The sequence below is a fragment of the Entelurus aequoreus genome, linkage group LG23 (assembly GCF_033978785.1).
Source record: "Entelurus aequoreus isolate RoL-2023_Sb linkage group LG23, RoL_Eaeq_v1.1, whole genome shotgun sequence".
NCBI lineage: Eukaryota > Metazoa > Chordata > Actinopteri > Syngnathiformes > Syngnathidae > Entelurus > Entelurus aequoreus.
The window spans coordinates 27098063-27118004 of record NC_084753.1 but is presented as its reverse complement, the minus strand read 5'-3'; the positions used below and the strand labels follow the sequence as shown (position 1 = coordinate 27118004).

At 40.0% G+C, this 19942-nt stretch overlaps 1 protein-coding gene across 1 annotated transcript in view; it reads right to left on the bottom strand.

Moving 5' to 3' along the window:
• Positions 1-3902: 3902 nt before the first annotated feature.
• prep (prolyl endopeptidase) overlaps positions 3903-19942 on the bottom strand; it is a 30144-nt gene continuing 14104 nt past the window's right edge. Inside the window, exons 10-14 of the mRNA XM_062033833.1 lie at positions 14596-14699; positions 14260-14491; positions 11142-11273; positions 10905-11061; positions 3903-4602 (exon numbers count right to left, since the gene is read on the bottom strand). Coding sequence (XP_061889817.1) covers positions 4311-4602; positions 10905-11061; positions 11142-11273; positions 14260-14491; positions 14596-14699 — 917 coding nt within the window. The 3' untranslated portion in view covers positions 3903-4310. The remainder of the gene's footprint in view (positions 4603-10904; positions 11062-11141; positions 11274-14259; positions 14492-14595; positions 14700-19942) is intronic.

Here is a 19942-nt window from a genome sequence, read left to right as displayed (position 1 = left end):
TTGTTACTGAGGCGCCATCTGCTGGTAGGTTTTTGAAATGCTTAAAAACAGGCAAGTCAATGAGAACCATCAAAATTGCAACAAAATGTAAACATACACTCTAAAAAAATGCTGGGTTGTTTTGATAACTCAAATTTATGATTCGCGAGTTATTTTTTATGAAGAGCAATCCATTTTGGGGGTTATAAGAGTATTATTTTAACTCAATTTATGGGTTTTCAAAATAATGAACCATTTTTGGGTTGTTTTTCAATCCATCCATCCATCTTCTTCCGCTTATCCGAGCTTAAGCAGGGAAGCCAAGACTTCCCTCTCCCCAGCCACTTGGTCCAGCTCCTCCCGGGGGATCCCGAGGCGTTCCCAGGCCAGCCGGGAGACATAGTCTTCCCAACGTGTCCTGGGTCTTCCCCTTGGACGTGCCCGAAACACCTTCCTAGGGAGGCGTTCGGGTGGCATCCTGAGCAGATGCCCGAACCACCTCATCTGGCTCCTCTCGATGTGGAGGAGCAGCGGCTTTAGTTTGAGCTCCTTCTGGATGACAGAGCTTCTCACCCTATCTCTAAGGGAGAGCCCCGGGAGCTCATTTCGGCCGCTTGTACCCGTGATCTTGTCCTTTCGGTCATAACCCAAAGCTCATGACCGTAGGTGAGGATGGGAACGTAGATCGACCGGTGAATTGAGAGCTTTGCCTTCCGGCTCAGCTCCTTCTTCACCACAACGGATCGATACAGCGTCCGCATCACTGAAGACGCCGCACCGATCCGTCTTTCGACCTCACGATCCACTCTTCCCTCACTCGTGAACAAGACTCCGAGGTACTTGAACTCCTCCACCTGGGGCAGGGTCTCCTCCCCAACCCAGAGATGGCACTCCACCCTTTTCCGGGCGAGAACCATGGACTCGGACTTGGAGGTGCTGATTCCCATCCCAGTCGCTTCACACTCGGCCGCGAACCAATCCAGTGAGAGCTGAAGATCCTGGCCAGATGAAGCCGTCAGGACCACATCATCTGCAAAAAGCAGAGACCTAATCCTGCAGCCACCAAACCAGATCCCCTCAAAGCCCTGACTGCGCCTAGAAATTCTGTCCATAAAAGTTATGAACAGAATCTGTGACAAAGGGCAACCTTGGTGGAGTCCAACCCTCACTGGAAACGGGTCCGACTTACAGCCGGCAATGCGGATCAAGCTCTGACACTGATCGTACAGGGAGCGGACCGCCACAATCAGACAGTCCGATACCCCATACTCTCTGAGCACTCCCCACAGGACTTACCGAAGGACACGGTCGAATGCCTTCTCCAAGTCCACAAAGCACATGTAGACTGGTTGGGCAAAGTCCCATGCACCCTCAAGGACCCTGCCGAGAGTATAGAGCTGGTCCACAGTTCCACGACCAGGACGAAAACCACACTGTTCCTCCTGAATCCGAGGTTCGACTATCCGGGGTAGCCTCCTCTCCAGTACACCTGAAGAGACCTTACCGGGAAGGCTGAGGAGTGTGATCCCACAATAGTTGGAACACACCCTCCGGTTCCCCTTCTTTCAATGAGTAACACAATTTTGGGTAAAAGGCTTTTTTTTAATTAAAAGGTTACTTTTTTCTTGAAGGGAATTTTATTATGGATTAATCTGATTAACATTATTTACATGATTAACATTATTTACAATCACACATCTTATGTACATGAACATATTTGAGCATGCTGTATAGGACTACTATGACCATACACGGCAATTCTTGTAAAAAAAAATGTTTCACTCATATCTTGCTTTTGAGTATATTTTAATGGAATAACAATCATTTTGATCAGTAGTTGGGAAGGAGTAGGACAAACCAGTAAAATGTATAATTTTTAACCAACTATTGGGTCAAGGAACGCTAAATTGCACAACCCAATAGTTGGGTTGGGAATAACCCAACATTGTAGTGAGCATAACTCAGCTTTTGTGTTAAATAAATTCAACCCAATAGTTGGGTTATAAATCAACCAACATTAAGTTAAATAATTCAACGCAAAAGTTGGGTTGAAAAAATGAACCCAAAATTTTGAGTTAAGATAACTCAAATAAGAGGCCCGTCCTTTTTTAACCAGTAGTTGGGTTAAAATTGGGTTATTTTTTAACCCAACATTTTTTAGTGTGTACAGACTAAAAATGCTGGGTTATTTTGATAACCCAATTTATGAGTTGCGAGTGTTGGGTTATATTTTGTAGTTGTTTTTATGAAGAGCAAACCATTTTTTGAGTTATAAGTGTATAATTTTAAGTCAATTTCTGCGTTTTCAAAATTATGAACCATTTTTGGGTTGTTTTTCAATTTTATTTATTTTTTTAAGTTACTTTTTTCTTGAAGGGAACTTTATTATCAGCTTTTGTGTTAAATACATTCAACCCAATTGTTGGGTTATGAATCAACCAACATTGAGTTAGCATAACTCAACTTTGAGAATAAATAATTCAACGCAAAACTTGGGTTGAAAAAATTAACACAAAATGTTGAGTTAAAATAACTCAAACAAGGGGCTCGTCCATTTTTGAACCAGCAGTTGGGTTAAAATTGGGTTGTTTTTTAACCCAACATTTCTTAGTGTTTACCAAAATAATTTTCAAGATTTTTACAGCAAGATGAAACTTTATTGAATACATAGCTGAAAAACAGAGTTGCTTTTGGTATTGAATATACGTTTTGGGTAATCTTAACTAAAAAGGACATACTGTACATTCAGTTCATGGAATTAATGAACCATTGTTGCTCCATTGTCTTTGAAAATTATCAAAAAAACCTGCAATAGGCATGTACTGTATATTTTTAAATATATAGTACAAAACCCAAAACCAGTGAAGTTGGCACGTTGTGTAATTCGTAAATAAAAACTACAATGATCTGCAAATTATTTTCAACTTATATTCAATTGAATAGACTGCAAAGACAAGATATTTAATGTTCGAACTGAGAAACATAATTTTTTTTTGCAAATAATCATTAACTTAGAATTTAATGGCAGCAACACATTGCAAACAAGTTGGCACAATGACATTTTTACCACTGTGTTACATGGCCTTTCCTTTTAACAACACTCAGTAAACGTTTGGGAACTCAGGAGACTTTTTTGAAGCTTTTCAGGTGGAATTACTTCCCATTCTTGCTTGATGTACAGCTTAAGTTGTTCAACAGTCCGGGGGTCTCCGTTGTGGTATTTTAGGCTTCATAATGCGCCACACATTTTCAATGGGAGACAGGTCTGGACTACAGGCAGGCCAGTCTAGTACCCGCACTCTTTTACTACGAAACCACACTGTTGTAACACGTGGCTTGGCATTGTCTTGCTGAAATAAGCAGGGGCGTCCATGATAACGTTGCTTGGATGGCAACATATGTTGCTCCAAAACCTGTATGTACCTTTCAGCATTAATGGTGCCTTCACAGATGTGTAAGTTACCCATGCCTTGGGCACTTATACACCCCCATACCATCACAGATGCTGGCTTTTGAACTTGGTGCCTAGAACAATCCGGATGGTTCTTTTCCTCAGGTTGCAGGCATCGAATTCCAAATGAGCTAATATTTGCAAAAATAATAAAGTTTTCCAGTTCAAATATTAAATATCTTGCCTTTGCAGTCTATTCAATTAAATATAAGTGGAAATTATTTGCAAATCGTTGTATAATGTTTTTATTTACGAAGTACACAACATGCCAACTTCACTGGTTTTGGGTTTTGTAGAACGTAACCCAACACTTTAATTCTGGGGAAGCTTCACTAAGTAAAAACCATGGTTGTATAGTTTTTGATAGTACAGTTTATCAAAGTTTTAGTGTCTTTATTGTAATTAGGTTTTCAGCATTGCTACACAGTGTTTCCATGCACTTTGAACGTGAAGAAGAACCAGTCAATGGATGTCACTGCTTAAAAAAGGTTGTTTATTGTGGTTGTGGCATTGTTGTGTTCCCTTTCTAAAGGTGGAACAATCAGCATATGTCAAGAGGTAGAAATCTTTCTGCATGTACGGGGAATGACACACACATAGTCACAAACTAGTTGTAGAGACACTGCTAACGTGCAGTAGCAGCCTTGCTTTGCACACAATAGTGTCCTGATGAATGTGTAAACAATAAATAATACAGGAAGTAAATACACACTCATGACAGCAGCTGATTGGCTGATTTCAGTAAGTTTGCCTCAAAGTGATGACATTAGGAGAAAGATGTGGAAGTGTTGTCCATTAACTTGTCAAGTTCTTTGCGAGGGAACCTTGGAGGTAAAGGGAGAGGGACGAGACAGCAACACACACGACAGGTGCGGCTTATTTAAACCCAGGAGATTTTGAGACAGCGAGCGATAAAAGCGTAAGTGTCGGCCACCTCCTGGATGACTTTGCTGGTGGGCTTGCCGGCGCCGTGGCCCGACTTGGTGTCCACCAGGATGAACAGAGGGTTGACCTGCTTGGCGTCGCGGCCCACGATGTGCTGCAGGGTGGCGATGTATTTGAGCGAGTGGAGGGGCACCACCCGGTCGTCGTGGTCGCCCGTCAACAGGAGGACGGCGGGGTACTGGACCCCCTTGTCTTCTGGGACTTGGATGTTGTGAAGTGGGGAGTATCTGGGATGGGATAAGGAGGGGGGGGGGCACATATGCCGAGAAGTGTAGAAGTGTGGGGGAAACAATGTGAGATTAGGTGTGTTTTCATTCTATACAACCGAAGGCTCCACGCACGTAAAGTTATTATTGACTTTTTTTTATGTTTGAGTTTATTTGGAACATGCAACCATACGATATGATACATCACAATTTCCAGTTTCTCTTTTCAACATGTTCGAAAAGGAGTAGGAAGAAGCAGAGCTTATTTAATCCTACCCCTTTTCTTTTACATAATTTATTCAAAATATACTGCATAAGTAATCACAATAAAAATAAATAAATAATACTCGGTGAAGTAAGTTACATCTCATATGATGAGATGAGTAAGATTATTTTGAGAATGAATGAATGAATGAAATTAATTCAGAATGTTTATCATGGTTCTTCTTCTTTGTCATTTGTAAACACTTTAAGTTTGAAGAGTTTCTTGAAGTGGATCATATTAGTACATTGTTTGATTGCTTTGCTTAATCCATTCCATAATTTGATTCCACATACAGATATACTGAAGGTCTTAAGTGTTGTACGTGCATACAAATGTTTTAAATTACATTTTTCTCTAAGATTATATTTCTCCTCTTTTTTTGAGAAGAATTGTTGTATATTCTTGGGTAGCAGGTTATAGTTTGCTTTGTGTATAATTTTAGCTGTTTGCAAATTCACTATGTCGTGGAATTTCAGTATCTTTGATTCAATAAATAAAGGGTTTGTATGTTCTCTATATCCAACATTATGTATTATTCTATCTGATATTTTTTGTAACACCGTTAATGAATGAAGTGTACTTTTGTAGCTATTTCCCCATATTTCTACACAATAACTCAGATATGGTAACACTAGCGAGCAGTAAAGAATATGAAGTGATTTTTGGTCGAGAACATGTTTTGCTTTATTCATTATTGACGTGTTTCTTGCTACTTTATGTTGTATATTTTTTACATGAGATTTCCAGTTATATGTAGTTATATAGTTTACACTTTGAAAGGTTTGCAGGGATTATATGGAATCAAAATTAACCAAAAGCAACGAAAAAACATTTTATGCAATATTTTAGCAGTTAGTAAACAAATGAATGCTCGGCTACAGAGGCCTTATTAGCTCACCATCTTAAATATTCCCCAAATTCACTGCTTAACCTCCCATAGAGACACTTCATTTTAAAGTGCGACAGACTGATGGAACGTGAATAGATGGCTGTGCAGAAAAAAAACCACTGCCTTTTTTGTATTTTTGGCCATTTAACGTCATAGTTCAGTAATAGTGCAGTCAACACGTATCTCTTGTGTGTGACTGCCGTCTACTGGTCACACTTATCATTACACCATGTACCAAATAAAATTGCTTCAAGGTCGGTAAGCACAACCAGAATTATTCCGTACATTAGGTGCACCGGGTTAAATGGCGCACCGCCGATTTTTGAAAAAATGAAAGGGTTTTAAGTGCACCTTATAGTCCGAAAAATACGGTACTATGTTTAATTTTGTTTGTTCATTTACTGCTTTAGGTGAGAACCTTGCATAAGCCCTTTTTGGGTTTCTTTTCTCACCTGCACTTATTTCTTATTACTCATTTCTTGTCTCTTTGTATTTGAACAATGTTATCTTTTGTACTGTTTATTATGTGCGAATAAATATAAAAAGTAAACATAATGATTGTGAACGACAGGCAAAATAACAGAAAAAGTACACGTCCCCTTTAAGTTAACAGTAACTAAACACAACACTTTTAAATGCTAAATTGCTGAAACTTCCAACCAAGACAATAAAGGAAATCTGCCCATGTTCATAAGTGAAGTGAAGTGAATTATATTTATATAGCGCTTTTCTCTAGTGACTCAAAGTGCTTTATATAGTGAAACCCAATATCTAAGTTACATTTAAACCAGTGTGGGTGGCACTGGGAGCAGGTGGGTAAAGTGTCTTGCCCAAGGACACAACGGCAGTGACTAGGATGGCGGAAGCAGGGATCGAACCTGCAACCCTCAAGTTGCTGGCACGGCCGCTCTACCAACCGAGCTATACCCCCCATAAGCAACTGCTTAAATAACTGACAATTTACTACCGTATTTTTTGGATTATAAATCGCAGATTTTTTCATAGTTAGGTGCGATTTATACTCTGGGGCAATTTATGTGTGAAAATATTAACACATTACCGTAAAATATCAAATAATATTATTTATCTCATTCCCGTAAGAGACTAGGCGTATATCAGCAATCGTCACACACACACACGTCAACCTATAAAAATTTGGCGGGGGCGGGAGTCTGACGTAAGCGACGTACCGATTGCGCATTTTCTACCTTTGGAGTTGGCAGAGTTGTTTAGAAGCGACAACGAGGAAGAAGATTTCATGGGATTTAGCAATTAGGAGTGACAGATTGTTTGGTAAACGTATAGCATGTTCTATATGTTAATTGAGTGACTCTTACCATAATATGTTACGTTAACATACCAGGCACGTTCTCAGTTGGTTATTTATGCGTCATATAACGTACACTTATTCAACCTGTTGTTCACTATTCTTTATTTATTTTAAATTGCATTTCAAATGTCTATTCTTGGTGCCGGATCCTATCAAATAAATTTCCCCCAAAAATGCGACTTATACTCTAGTGCGACTTATATGTTTTTTTCCTTCTTTGTTGTGCATTTTCGGTCGGTGCGATTTATACTCCGGAGCGATTTATATTTCCGAAAAATACGGTAATTTACTTACTAGGGATGCAACGGTACACAGTAAAACACCGCACCGTTCGGTCCGCTCTGCACGGGACAATCTACTGTTATAGAAAGCAGTTTTTTGCTTTTGTAATTCATTTGTGTGTGTGTGTGTCATGTGCGTTGTGTGTGCTTGTTGCGAAAAGCCTACAGCTGCGGCGTAACGTCCAAGCACTGTTGTGCGCCCGTTTTATCTCAGTCTTTTATCGTCTTATTCTGATGCCAAAATTTGTCTTTCGGGGATGTGAGCACTATTTGAAGAAAAAAAGAGGAACATTTCTATCAGCACTAAGTGCTGCCACACAAACTGAGAACAAACATTGAAATTCAAGACGACATGTCCTGCAACTGGCTGCATTTTTACACTTTATTTTACTTTCAGATTTATTCTCATCATTTTTGGACACATACATGTTCCATGTATGTTCCACAGAATTTTTAAGTTTTCATTTCATTTACTAGTATTATCATTGAAAATGTCATGTAAAATTCTATAACATGCATGCAAAGAACTCCGAAAACGTTTCCCATTTGGCAACTCTATCCTGTAGCAACGCCCCCTCGCTGTTGTGACATCATCAAGTCAAAAATATTCCCTTTCGCTGGCTACTAATAACTACTCTAATACTACATGCTAGCACACCGTTTTTTTTTGGCACTTTCTCAAATTCTAACTGCACTTTACAATGTATTTTCATAAAATATACCGTAAGCTATATGAGTTAATAAATGTCCGCAAAAATGGGTCACTGCTTACCAGTAAGGTGTGATGGTGCGTCTTGCACTTGTGTGTACGAATAGTAAAGGAATAAGAGGCAATTTAGCATTTAAAAGTGTTGTGTTTAGTTACTGTTAACTTAAAGGGGACGTGTACTTTTTCGGGAATTTTACCTATCGTGCACAATCATTATGAGAGACAAGAACACACATCTTTTGTTTTTTATTATTGGGATTTTAAAAATGATAAAAAATGCTTTGAAGATGCAGCTAATGGGAGTCACAGTTGTAGCCTTCAAAGCCCTATGAGACAACTGCAAAACCCTCCATCAACGATTTGTATACACCAGGGGTCACCAACCTTTTTGAAACCAAAAGCTACTTCTTGGGTACTGATTAATGCGAAGGGCTACCAGTTTGATACACACTTAAATAAATTGCCAAAAATAGCCAATTTGCTCAATTTACCTTTAACTCTATGTTATTATTAATAATTAATGATATTTACACTTAATTGAACGGTTTAAAAGAGGAGAAAACACGAAAAAAAAGACAATTACATTTTGAAACATAGTTTATCTTCAATTTCGACTCTTTAAAATTCAAAATTAAACCGAAAAAAAGAAGAGAAAAACTAGTTAATTCGAATCTTTTTGAAAAAATAAAAAAAATAATTTATGAAACATCATTAGTAATTTTTCCTGATTAAGATTAATTTTAGAATTTTGATGACATGTTTTAAATAGGTTAAAATCCAATCTACACTTTGTTAGAATATATAACAAATTGGACCAAGCTATATTTCTAACAAAGACAAATCATTATTTCTTCTAGATTTTCCAGAACAACAATTTTAAAAGAAATTCGAAAGACTTTGAAATAAGATTTACATTTGATTCTACAGATTTTCTAGATTTGCCAGAATAAGTTTGAAGAAATATTTCACAAATATTCTTCGTCGAAAAAACAGAAGCTAAAATTAAGAATTAAATTAAAATGTATTTATTATTCTTTACAATAAACAAATAAATTTACTTGAACATTGATTTAAATTGTCAAGAAAGAAGAGGAAGGAATTTAAAATGTAAAAAGGTATATGTCATTAAAAATCCTAAAATCATTTTTAAGGTTGTATTTTTTCTCTAAAATTGTCTTTCTGAAAGTTATAAGAAGCAAAGTAAAAAAATTAATGAATTTATTTAAACAAGTGAAGACCAAGTCTTTAAAATATTTTCTTGGATTTTCAAATTCTATTTGAGTTTTGTCTCTCTTAGAATTAAAAATGTCGGGCAAAGCGAGACCAGCTTGCTAGTAAATAAATCAAATTAAAAAAATAGAGGCAGCTCACTGGTAAGTGCTGCTATTTGAGCTATTTTTAGAACAGGCCAGCGGGCTACTCATCTGGTCCTTACGGGCTACCTGGTGCCCGCGGGCACCACGTTGGTGACCCCTGGTATACACACTAAGTATATATATATATACACACACACACACACACACACACACACACACACACACACACACACACACACACACACACACACACACACACACACACACACACACACACACACACACACACACACACACACACACACACACACACACACACACACACACACACACACATATATATAATGTAGTTACAGACACGTTCATAATAATATGTAAAACGTTCTATATTTACTGTATTTTGAACAATTTAATTGACGTCTTTCGCACATTGATTTCTGTTTCCACAGCAGCGCATGTGTGTTCCTACTTCCGAATCATATGTGATCATGATAGACTTGGTAACAAACAACACAGACGACTATTTTTGGACAAATGAGAATTCAGAACCTTATCTTTTTGAACCTGAATCAACGGAGGATGAACTGCTGCTTCTAGAAGCAAGCACGAAGACGAGGGTGAAACATTGGAGCACATGGAAGCAGACAGAGTGAGGTGAAAGCGACTTGAAGCTGCAAATGTGGAATTTGGAGACAAGCTATTTTGACATAAATAGCACGCTTACCCCAAGTAAACCAAAAAAAACGATAGGCAAAATAAATAAAACAAGTGCAGTGTTCCTTTAAGAAACGTCTTATAAAATTCAGTACACCAGTGATACTTTTAACTGCAAAATACAGTTTTGGCTGATCAGCAAAATATAGAGACAATTTGGATCAAACAGAAAGTTGTTTTCCCTAAACACAAAATATTTACCAAACACGAACCGAAACCAGGGTCCAAAAACTGAGTACAGTACTGTTGCAACTAGAGATGTCCGATAATATCGGCAGGCCGATAAATGCTTTCAAATGTAATATCGGAAATTATCGGTATCGGTTTCAAAAAGTAAAATTAATGACTTTTTAAGACGCCGCTGTACGGAGCGGTACACAGACGTAGGGAGTAGTTGTAGTGGTAATCAGGATTATCTCAGGGAGAGCATGTCCCAAATTCCAAGCTGCTGTTTTGAGGCATGTTTAAATCAATTAATGCACTTTGTGACTTCAATAATAAATATGGCAGTGCCATGTTGGCACTTTTTTCCATAACTTGAGTTGAAGTTGTTCTCTTATTTTGGAAAACCTTGTTACATTGTCAAATGCATCCAACGGGGCATCACAACAAAATTAGGTATAATAATGTGTTAATTCCATGACCGTATATATCGGTATCGGTTGATATCGGAATCGGTAATTAAGAGTTGGACAATATCGGAATATCGGCAAAAAAGCCATTATCGGACATCTCTAGTTGCAACCCTTTTAATTACTGAACGTAGCTACCTAATAATAGGTTGGCTTTGTCCATTTGGCGACCATGTGTTTCACTTACTTGATCAGCCACTCAAACTGCTCTTTGTCGTCCGAGCAGCCAAAGTCAGTAGTCCAGGCATGGCCGATGGTGAACTTGTGGAATTTGAGCATGTCCATGACACCGACTTGGGCGACAGCACAGCCGAACAACTCGGGTCGTTGGTTTACACACGCCGCTGGGGAGGGAAGAGCATACGTCAACGATGGCAGGGGAAGAAGAAGAAGGTAGTTTTGTTACAACCTCTTATTGACGCACCTACGAGAAGGCCGCCGTTTGAGCCTCCATTGATGGTGAGTTTGGACGAGGAGGTGTATCCCTCCTTGATGAGATACTCTGCTGCACACTGGAAGTCTGTGAAGCAGTTCTGCTTGTTTGCCAACATACCAGCTAAAGAGAGAAATATAATGTATGGGTACACACATACATAAACAAAAAAAATCATGCGGCACTAAAACATGCAAGATTATTTAACGCACGATGCATAGTGTCCCTCTACCCGAGGCCTGGGAAATTACTTTGCCTCGGGGGGCCAAATTTGGAGAAAAATAGATTTTTAGGAACACTAATACAAAACCTCACAATAATGTCTGATTGAAAGCTAAAAAGGTTATGACAGACCACCTTATTAAACGGAATGGAATTTAAATTTTTTTTACATCATATGAACGTCACACCCCTTCTTGATTGACATATTTTACAATCAAGCAAAACGCAACAAAAATGCAACAAACACAGCAAAATATGGATGCAAAGGGTAAAAAAAACCAACCCCACCTACAATCTGATACATCTGATATATCACTAAGCTTTGGAACTTTGTTGTAAAAATCTCCTTCCGCGTCTGTCCTTGACACTCGCATTTCAGGCTGTGGAAATGCTCCCCACCCACACTGCTTGGTGCCTCGCCTGAACTGCTGTGACTTAGATTACCATAGTAACTAATTCGATTACCATAGTAACTAATTAGATTACCATAGTAACTAGCATATCATGCAAAAGCGCAGATTCCAACCATTGAAATTAGAGATGTCCGATAATATCAGACTGCTGAAATTATCGGCCGATAAATGCTTTAAAGGCCTACTGAAACCCACTACTACCGACCACGCAGTCTGATAGTTTATATATCAATGATGAAATCTTAACATTGCAACACATGCCAATATGGCCGGGTTAACTTATAAAAGTGCAATTTTAAATTTCCCGCCACACTTCCGGTTGAAAAAGCCTTCGAAGGATGACGTATGCGCGTGACGTAGCCCGAGGAACAGAGGTATGCCTTCTCCATTGAATACAATACAAAAAAGCTTTGTTTTCATTTCATAATTCCACAGTATTCTGGACATCTGTGTTGGTGAATCTTTTGCAATTTGTTTAATGAACAATGGAGGCTGCAAAGAAGAACGTTGTAGGTGGCTGTAGCAACACAAGGACCACTTACTCGGATAGCAGACGCCTAGCCGATGCTAGCAGACGCCTAGCCGATGCTAGCAGACGCCTAGCCGATGCTAGCAGACGCCTAGCCGATGCTAGCAGACCCACCGCACGGATGATCTGGTGAAGTCCTTCGTCGCGCCGTCAATCGCTGGAACGCAGGTGAGCACGGGTGTTGCTGAGCAAAGCAGATGAGGGCTGGCTGGCGTAGGTGGAGCGCTAATGTTTTTATCATACCTCTGTGAGCTCCGGTTGCTAAGTTAGCCTTAGCGTCGTTAGCAACAGCATTGTTAAGCTTTGCCAGGCTGAGATCTATTAACCGTGTAGTTACATGTACATGGTTTAATAGTATTGTCGATATTCTGTCTATCCTTCCTGTCAGGGATTTATTTATTTTGTTTCTATCTGCATTTGAGACAGATGCTATCACGTTAGCTCATGCTAAAGATGCTAAAGAGCTTCGTCGATGTATTGTCGTGGAGATAAAAGGCACTGTAATGTCCATTTCGCGTTCTCGACTCTCATTTTCAAGAGGATATAGTATCCGAGGTGGTTTAAAATACAAATCCGTGATCCACAATAGAAAAAGGAGAGAGTGTGGAATCCAATGAGCCATCTTGTAGCTAAGTTACGGTCAGAGCGGGAAAAAAAATGTATTTCTCTGCATTCTAGTCCGTCACTCTAACGTTCCTCGTCCACGAATCTTTCATCCTCACTCAAATTAATGGGGTAATCGTCACTTTCACGGTCCGAATAGCTCTAGCTGTGTTGAAAACAATAGGAAAATATGAGGAAGTGAACAACTGACAACGTCACGCTACTTCCGGTAGGGGCAAGGTTTTTTTTTATCAGAGACCAAAAGTAGCGAACTTTATCGACGTTGTTCTATACTAAATCCTTTCAGCAAAAATATGGCAATATCGCAAAATGATCAAGTATGACACATAGAATGGATCTGCTATCCCCCTTTGAATAAAAAAAAATCATTTCAGTAGGCCTTTAAAATGTGATATCGGAAATTATCGGTTTCAAAAAATAAAATGTATGACTTAAAACGCCGCTGTGTACACGGACGTAGGGAGAAGTACAGAGCGCCAATAAACCTTAAAGGCACTGCCTTTGCGTGCCGGCCCAATCACATAATATCTACGGCTTTTCACACACACAAGTGAATGCATAGCATACTTGGTCAACAGCCATACAGGTCACACTGAGGGTGGACGTATAAACAACTTTAACACTGTCACAAATATGCGCCACACTGTGAACCCACACCAAACAAGAATGACAAACACATTGTGGGAGAACATCCGCACCATAACACAACATAAACACAACAGAACAAATACCCAGAACCCCTTGCAGCACTAACTCTTCCGGGACGCGGCAATATACACCCCCTGCTACCCCCCCCGCCCCCCCACCTCAACCCCGCCTACCTCAACCTCCTTATGTCCCAAATTCCAAGCTGCTGTTTTGAGGCATGTTAAAAAAAATTATGCACTTTGTGACTTCAATAATAAATATGGCAGTGCCATGTTGGCATTTTTTTACATAACTTGAGTTGATTTATTTTGGAAAACCTTGTTACATTGTTTAATGCATCAAGCGAGGCATCACAACAAAATTAGGCATAATAATGTGTTAATTCCACGACTGTATATATCGGTATCGGTTGATATCGGAATCGGTAATTAAGAGTTGGACAATATCGGAATATCGGCAAAAAAGCCATTATCGGACATCTCTAATTGAAATACTTTGTATGGTTCAAGACTTACGGTCATTTGAAAACATCACTGCACATCATAATGGCAGCTACATTTTCGATCTTAAAGATCTAAAAAAATGATTTGGTAATGTTCACATTGAAAAGCTTCACGGGCCCGCATGTGGCCCCCGGGCTTTAATTTGCCCAAGTCTGCTCTCTCCTCATTACCTTTGTGCCAGGTCTCGCCATACTCGCCACCTCCCCGGATGTTGGCGACGGCCAGGACTCCGCCTAGGTGCCGCACGAAGATGAGACGGGAGACGCTGTAGCTGGGCGTGATGGAGATGTTAAAGCCGCCGTAGCCGTACAGGAAGCCCGGGTGGGAGCCGTCCATTTTGATTCCCTTCTTGTGAACGATGAACATGGGGATTTGTGTGCCGTCCTTGGAAGCGTAGAAGACCTGGAGAGGGAACATCATCACAAGATGGAAATGACACTGGACAGGAGCAGCAGACAGTAATTACAGTAGTTTTCTCCCATACGACCACCATTTTTTAAGACTACCTGGGTGGTCTGGTAGTCTGAAGGGTCAAAGCCTTTGACAATGACCTCTCTGAAGATGTGAGGTTGTAGTGGCTCCTTGGTCAAGTCACAGTGGTAAATGATGGCTGGATGCAAAAAGAAGAAAGTATTCACAATTTGTTTGCTTCTACTACCCAAGCAACGCAGCAAAAGTTCTAGATTTTTTAAAGAGATTTTGAACAGGTCATGATAAATTAATAAACCAATATTTCACTAACGTGCAGTGCGGTGTTTCCAATACATTCATGTAATTGTGGTGGCCCGTCAGAGGTAAAAGTTCTACAGCCACAAATCATTGTACTTGCACTTACCCATCTAACACAAAAAACTCTGCTTTGCTGTGGGCTTTCATAATGTCTGCTAGCTAAACTCTCCTATAAAATACCGCTCCGTGCATAGAGCTCCCTATGGTTGTGCTCTATAAACTCTGAGCAGACTGGAAAATGTAATTAGTCAATTTTGTAGTTATGAATAGCACCTTCTAAAATCAAAACATTTAAAAAAGCCAGACTGAAGTTTATGCATTTGTTTTAAACATCATATATATATTTTTTAACACCTTTTAGGGTCTATTTAAAACTTTTTACAAGAATTTGAAGGAATTTAAAACATTTAGAGGCTTTGAAGGGGAACTGCACTTTTTTGTGGAATTTGTAGGATATTTATAATGGCGCTGTGATGAGAGGGAGCTGACTAGCTGGTGTGGCTTTGTTGACATCATCAACTCGTGAGCTGCTATCTTGCCTCGGAGCTCGGGGAAGTTTATTCTTGATCATAAATAATGCCTAATAATAATCACCTCGATAGTAGAATGATTAGGACATACTCCAACAAGTTTGTCAACTTTGGCATCCAATTTAGGATGTATGAATGGCAAAAAAAAACACAGACATTGTACAGTAAGTGATGTTTTGTTGGCTCTCATGATTAGTAGTAAATCAGTGATGTTGTCGAATGAAAAAGCTAACGTTGTGATGCCCTTTTGAAATTAATGCGCCGCCGTACGCCTAAAATGATCAGAGTAGATAAATATTACATGTTATTATGAATGTGCCTGTTACTACATTACATTACAGCTTGTATATAAAACCATTAATGGAGGTGTTGTGCTTTATACGCCAAATAGAGACACTCCCATAGGCTCCATTGTAAGCCGATTTTTGATCGCATTTATTTACTAGTTACAATGCATAAAAAGCAGAAAGACATGCATTCTTGTCTTACTAAAGGATTGTGAATGATAGGCAAAGTTACAAAAAAGTGCATTTTCCCTTCAAGTTCAAAACATTTATTATATATCATTTTAATTTTTATTACCCTGCTGATATCCTGCCAAGAGTGTGTGTTGACGTTTCACAGAGGATCTGACATCATTATAGTCTGAATTACAGCCGTGGTGATTTTAGAGCTGCATAATTAACCTCTTAAGGCCCAAGCTGTTTATTTACATGCTTTTTTTATTTCTCTTTGCTATTTGGGCTTATTGGACCCTAATTACAATAAAAACTAAGAATCATCTTCTGATATGATGTACTTAGTCCATAAGTACACAAACGTGTACTTCATATTTGGTGACATGCTAATTCTTATTTTTACACTTTTTTTCCTCCAAATTCCATTGTATGTTATACTCTTCTGACACCACCAGATGGCAGTATAAGTGTCCACATAAGTGGCCATAAGACCCCAATTCAGTAGTGTACACAATTTTGGAAAAGGGACAAGCGGTAGAAAATGGATGGATGCGATGGAGCTAAAAGGTACTGTCCACGCATGTGGCCACTAAGCCTTTAGTTAATGCAATTTTGATAAGAGTGACAATTTTGGCTGCCACCATCCAATGAGGTGATTGTTGGCGGTATAAAAAATTAAAAAGCAGGCACAGCTGCATTCCAATTAAGCATTTTCACAGCCTGCAGTGGCAAAAAGCAAACGTTGACATCTTGATGCCCCGTGAAGCACCTCCACGCAAGCTAGAGGCCATTGTGTATGGGCAGCCGGTCACCTCGTTTTACTGCACAGACTTCCATGGAGTCGAGCTCGGCGTGCAACGCTGTTATTAGACGGCGCCAGGTGTGGATGTCTGCGCCAATATGCTGCTTTAGTGCAGGAGCTGGTTGTCTCCTTGGAGTCGCAAGACTCACGGCTAGCAATTGTGCTGAAGAAGAGTCTGGAGACACTTTTCTGTCGAGTGCCAACACTCCTCACCGGCCTGGAGAACGAGGTCAAACGGAAGTATCCCATTGATGACACGCAAGCCAGCTGCAAAACGTGGGTGTTTTTCTCCAAATGGATAATTAGAGCTAAAGGTATCATGGAATGAGAAAAAGCTGAAATGTTAATACTAATAATGAACAAAAACAAATAAAATATATGTCATGTTTATTTAGCCTTTTTATGATTTCATTCCAAATTACATTACTTCCTCATTTTGATTAAAAAAATTATCTGCAGAAATTGTTTTATTCATTTTGCTTGCAGGTTTAAGTTTTTAATATATATACTTCTGAGTTCATTTTGCTCATCAATTTCAATTTATTATTATTTATGGAAGCCAAGCCAAAAGGCAGAGATCTCAATTTACCGGTCGACCTACGTCCCTATCCTCACCTACGGTCATGAGCTTTGAGTTATGACTGAAAGGACAAGATCACGGGTACAAGCGGCCGAAATGAGTTTCCTCCGTCGGGTGGCGGGGTTCTCCCTTAGAGATAGGGTGAGAAGCTCTGTCATTCAGAAGGAACTCAGAGTAAAGCTGCTGCTGCTCCACATCGAGAGGAGCCATATGAGCTGGTTTGGGCATCTGGTCAGAATGCCACCCGAACGCCTCCTTGGAGAAGTGTTTAGGGCGCGCCCGACCGGTAGGAGACCACAGGGAAGACCCAGAACATGTGGGGAGACTATGTCTCCCGGCTGGCTTGGGAACGCCTAGGGCAGGGGTCGGCAACCTTTACCACTCAAAGAGCCATTTTGACGAGTTTCACAAATTAAAGATAATAATGGGAGCCACAAAACTCTTTTGAAATTTAAAATGAAATAACACTGCATACAAAGCTTTTTTTTAACTTTTGGGCTATGTTTAAACCAAGGGTCTCAGACACACGCTCCGGCCCGCACCTTATTAAGACAATTTAATGTTAGTACGGCCCGCGAGTTTTACTTTAACGGCGCTTGACAGCATCATACTTGCCAACTCTCACAGTCTTTCCGAGAGACACCCGAAATGTAGGGCGTGTTGGTATTGTTTTTAGCGCCCTCTACAGTCTTTGCAAACAGCGTACCTGATCGGCCACATGTTGAATGCAGCTTCTGCTTGCACACGTAAGTGACAGCAAGGCATACTTAGTCAACAGTCACACAGCTTACACTGACGGTGGCCGTATAAAACAACTTTAACACAACTTTAACACTGTTACGTTACAAATATGCGCCACACTGTGAACCCACACCAAAAAAGAATGACAAACACATTTCTGGAGAACATCTGCACCGTAACACAACATAAACACAACACATCGAATACCCAGAATCCCATGCAGCCCTAACTCTTCCGGTCTACATTGTACACCCCCGCTACCACCAAACCCCGCCCACCTCAACCGACGCACGAAGGGGGGTGGGGAGGGGGGTTGATGTGTGGGGGGGTGGTGGTGGTAGCGGGGTGTGGGGGGGGGGGGAGGGTGTACAATGTAGACTGGAAGAGTTAGGGCTGCATGGGATTCTGGGTATTCGTTCTGTTGTATTTATGTTGTTTAACAGTGCGGATGTTCTCCAGAAATGTGTTTGTCATTCTTTTTTGGTGTGGGTTCACAGTGTGGCGCATATTTGTAACGTAACAGTGTTAAAGTTGTTTTATACGGTCACTGTCAGTGTAAGCTGTGTGGCTGTTGACCAAGTATGCCTTGCTGTCTCTTACGTGTGCAAGTAAAAGCTACATACACCATGTGGACGGGCTGGCACGGTGTTTGTATAGGCTATAGAGGGTCAGAAAATGCAATGCTATATTGGCACGCCCTTGATTAAGTTGTTAAGGTGATAACTGGAGAATATTTAACACGGGAGATTTCTAAAAGAGGCACTGAGATCCGTAAGTCTCCTGGGAAAATCGTGAGGGTCGGCAAGTATGCAGCTGAGCCGCATCAGAGTGGTCAAAGAGCCGCATGCGGCTCCGGAGCCGCGGGTTGCCGACCCCTGGCCTAGGGATACCCTGGGAGGAGCTGGACGAGGTAGCCAGGGAGAGGGAAGTCTGGGTTTCTCTGCTTAGGCTGCTGCCCCGGCGACCCGACTTCAAATAAGCGGAAGAAGATGGATGGATATTATTTATTGAGTTCATTAAATATTATTTTTCAGTATGAAATCATGGAAGTCGGTCAATAAATGTTTGAGGTTTGAATAACAACTGTATTTTTTTTTGTTTCAGGCAATTTGATGCACTTTAAATCTGTTCTATTACAGACAAAAAACAATGTTAAAGTTATTTTTTGTTGTAAATTGAGCTATTTGTTTTTTTGTTTTATTTAACGTTAATAACGATACAATGTTATGCAAAGGTGGATGAAATTATGACAATTTTATAGACAAATGATACTATTTATAGTCACGGCGGAGAGTGGGGTGAGGAATGTTTTCTTTTTCTCGGGGCGAGGGGATAACAGAAAGTAATTGAGAAGCACTGTGCTAACCTGTCCATGATGATTTAAGACAACAGTAGGACTGGGTGATATATCGAGTTTGTACGATATATCGATATATTGTTAAACAAGATATGAATTAAGAAAATATCGTAATATCGATATAATTTATTTATCGTTAAATTGACCAAACGCCGCTTATTTGTTGTGTTCCTTGTTCTCCCCCGCTCCCCTCCACGGGCTACTAAACCCCTCCCCTTCCTCCTTCCAAGACGTGCTTGCACGTATAAGAACATCCATGATTGGTTGGTTGTATACTATGATGAGTCACGATTGGTTGAGATTAGGCCAATCAGAGGCAAAATAGGGCGGGTCATGGAACCAGGAAGGGAAATCACAACAGACATCCCAATTGACAACGAGAGTCAGAGAGGAGAAGAGGGAATTTTCAAGCGGGCGATTTATATATATATAAAAAAAATAAAATTATGGAAGATGGCAGAGGGATTCTCATTCCTTAGATTTTTCTTTTAGCAATGTAAACGACACGTAGGAAACCCACAATGCATCTACTTGGCCACATTTGGACAAATGTATGCGTCTGGATAAAACAATGGCCAACTTTTGAGATGTTTACCATGTGAGCCCATATCAAAACTGCTCTCGACATGGAAGACGTGAATACACATTTAAGAACA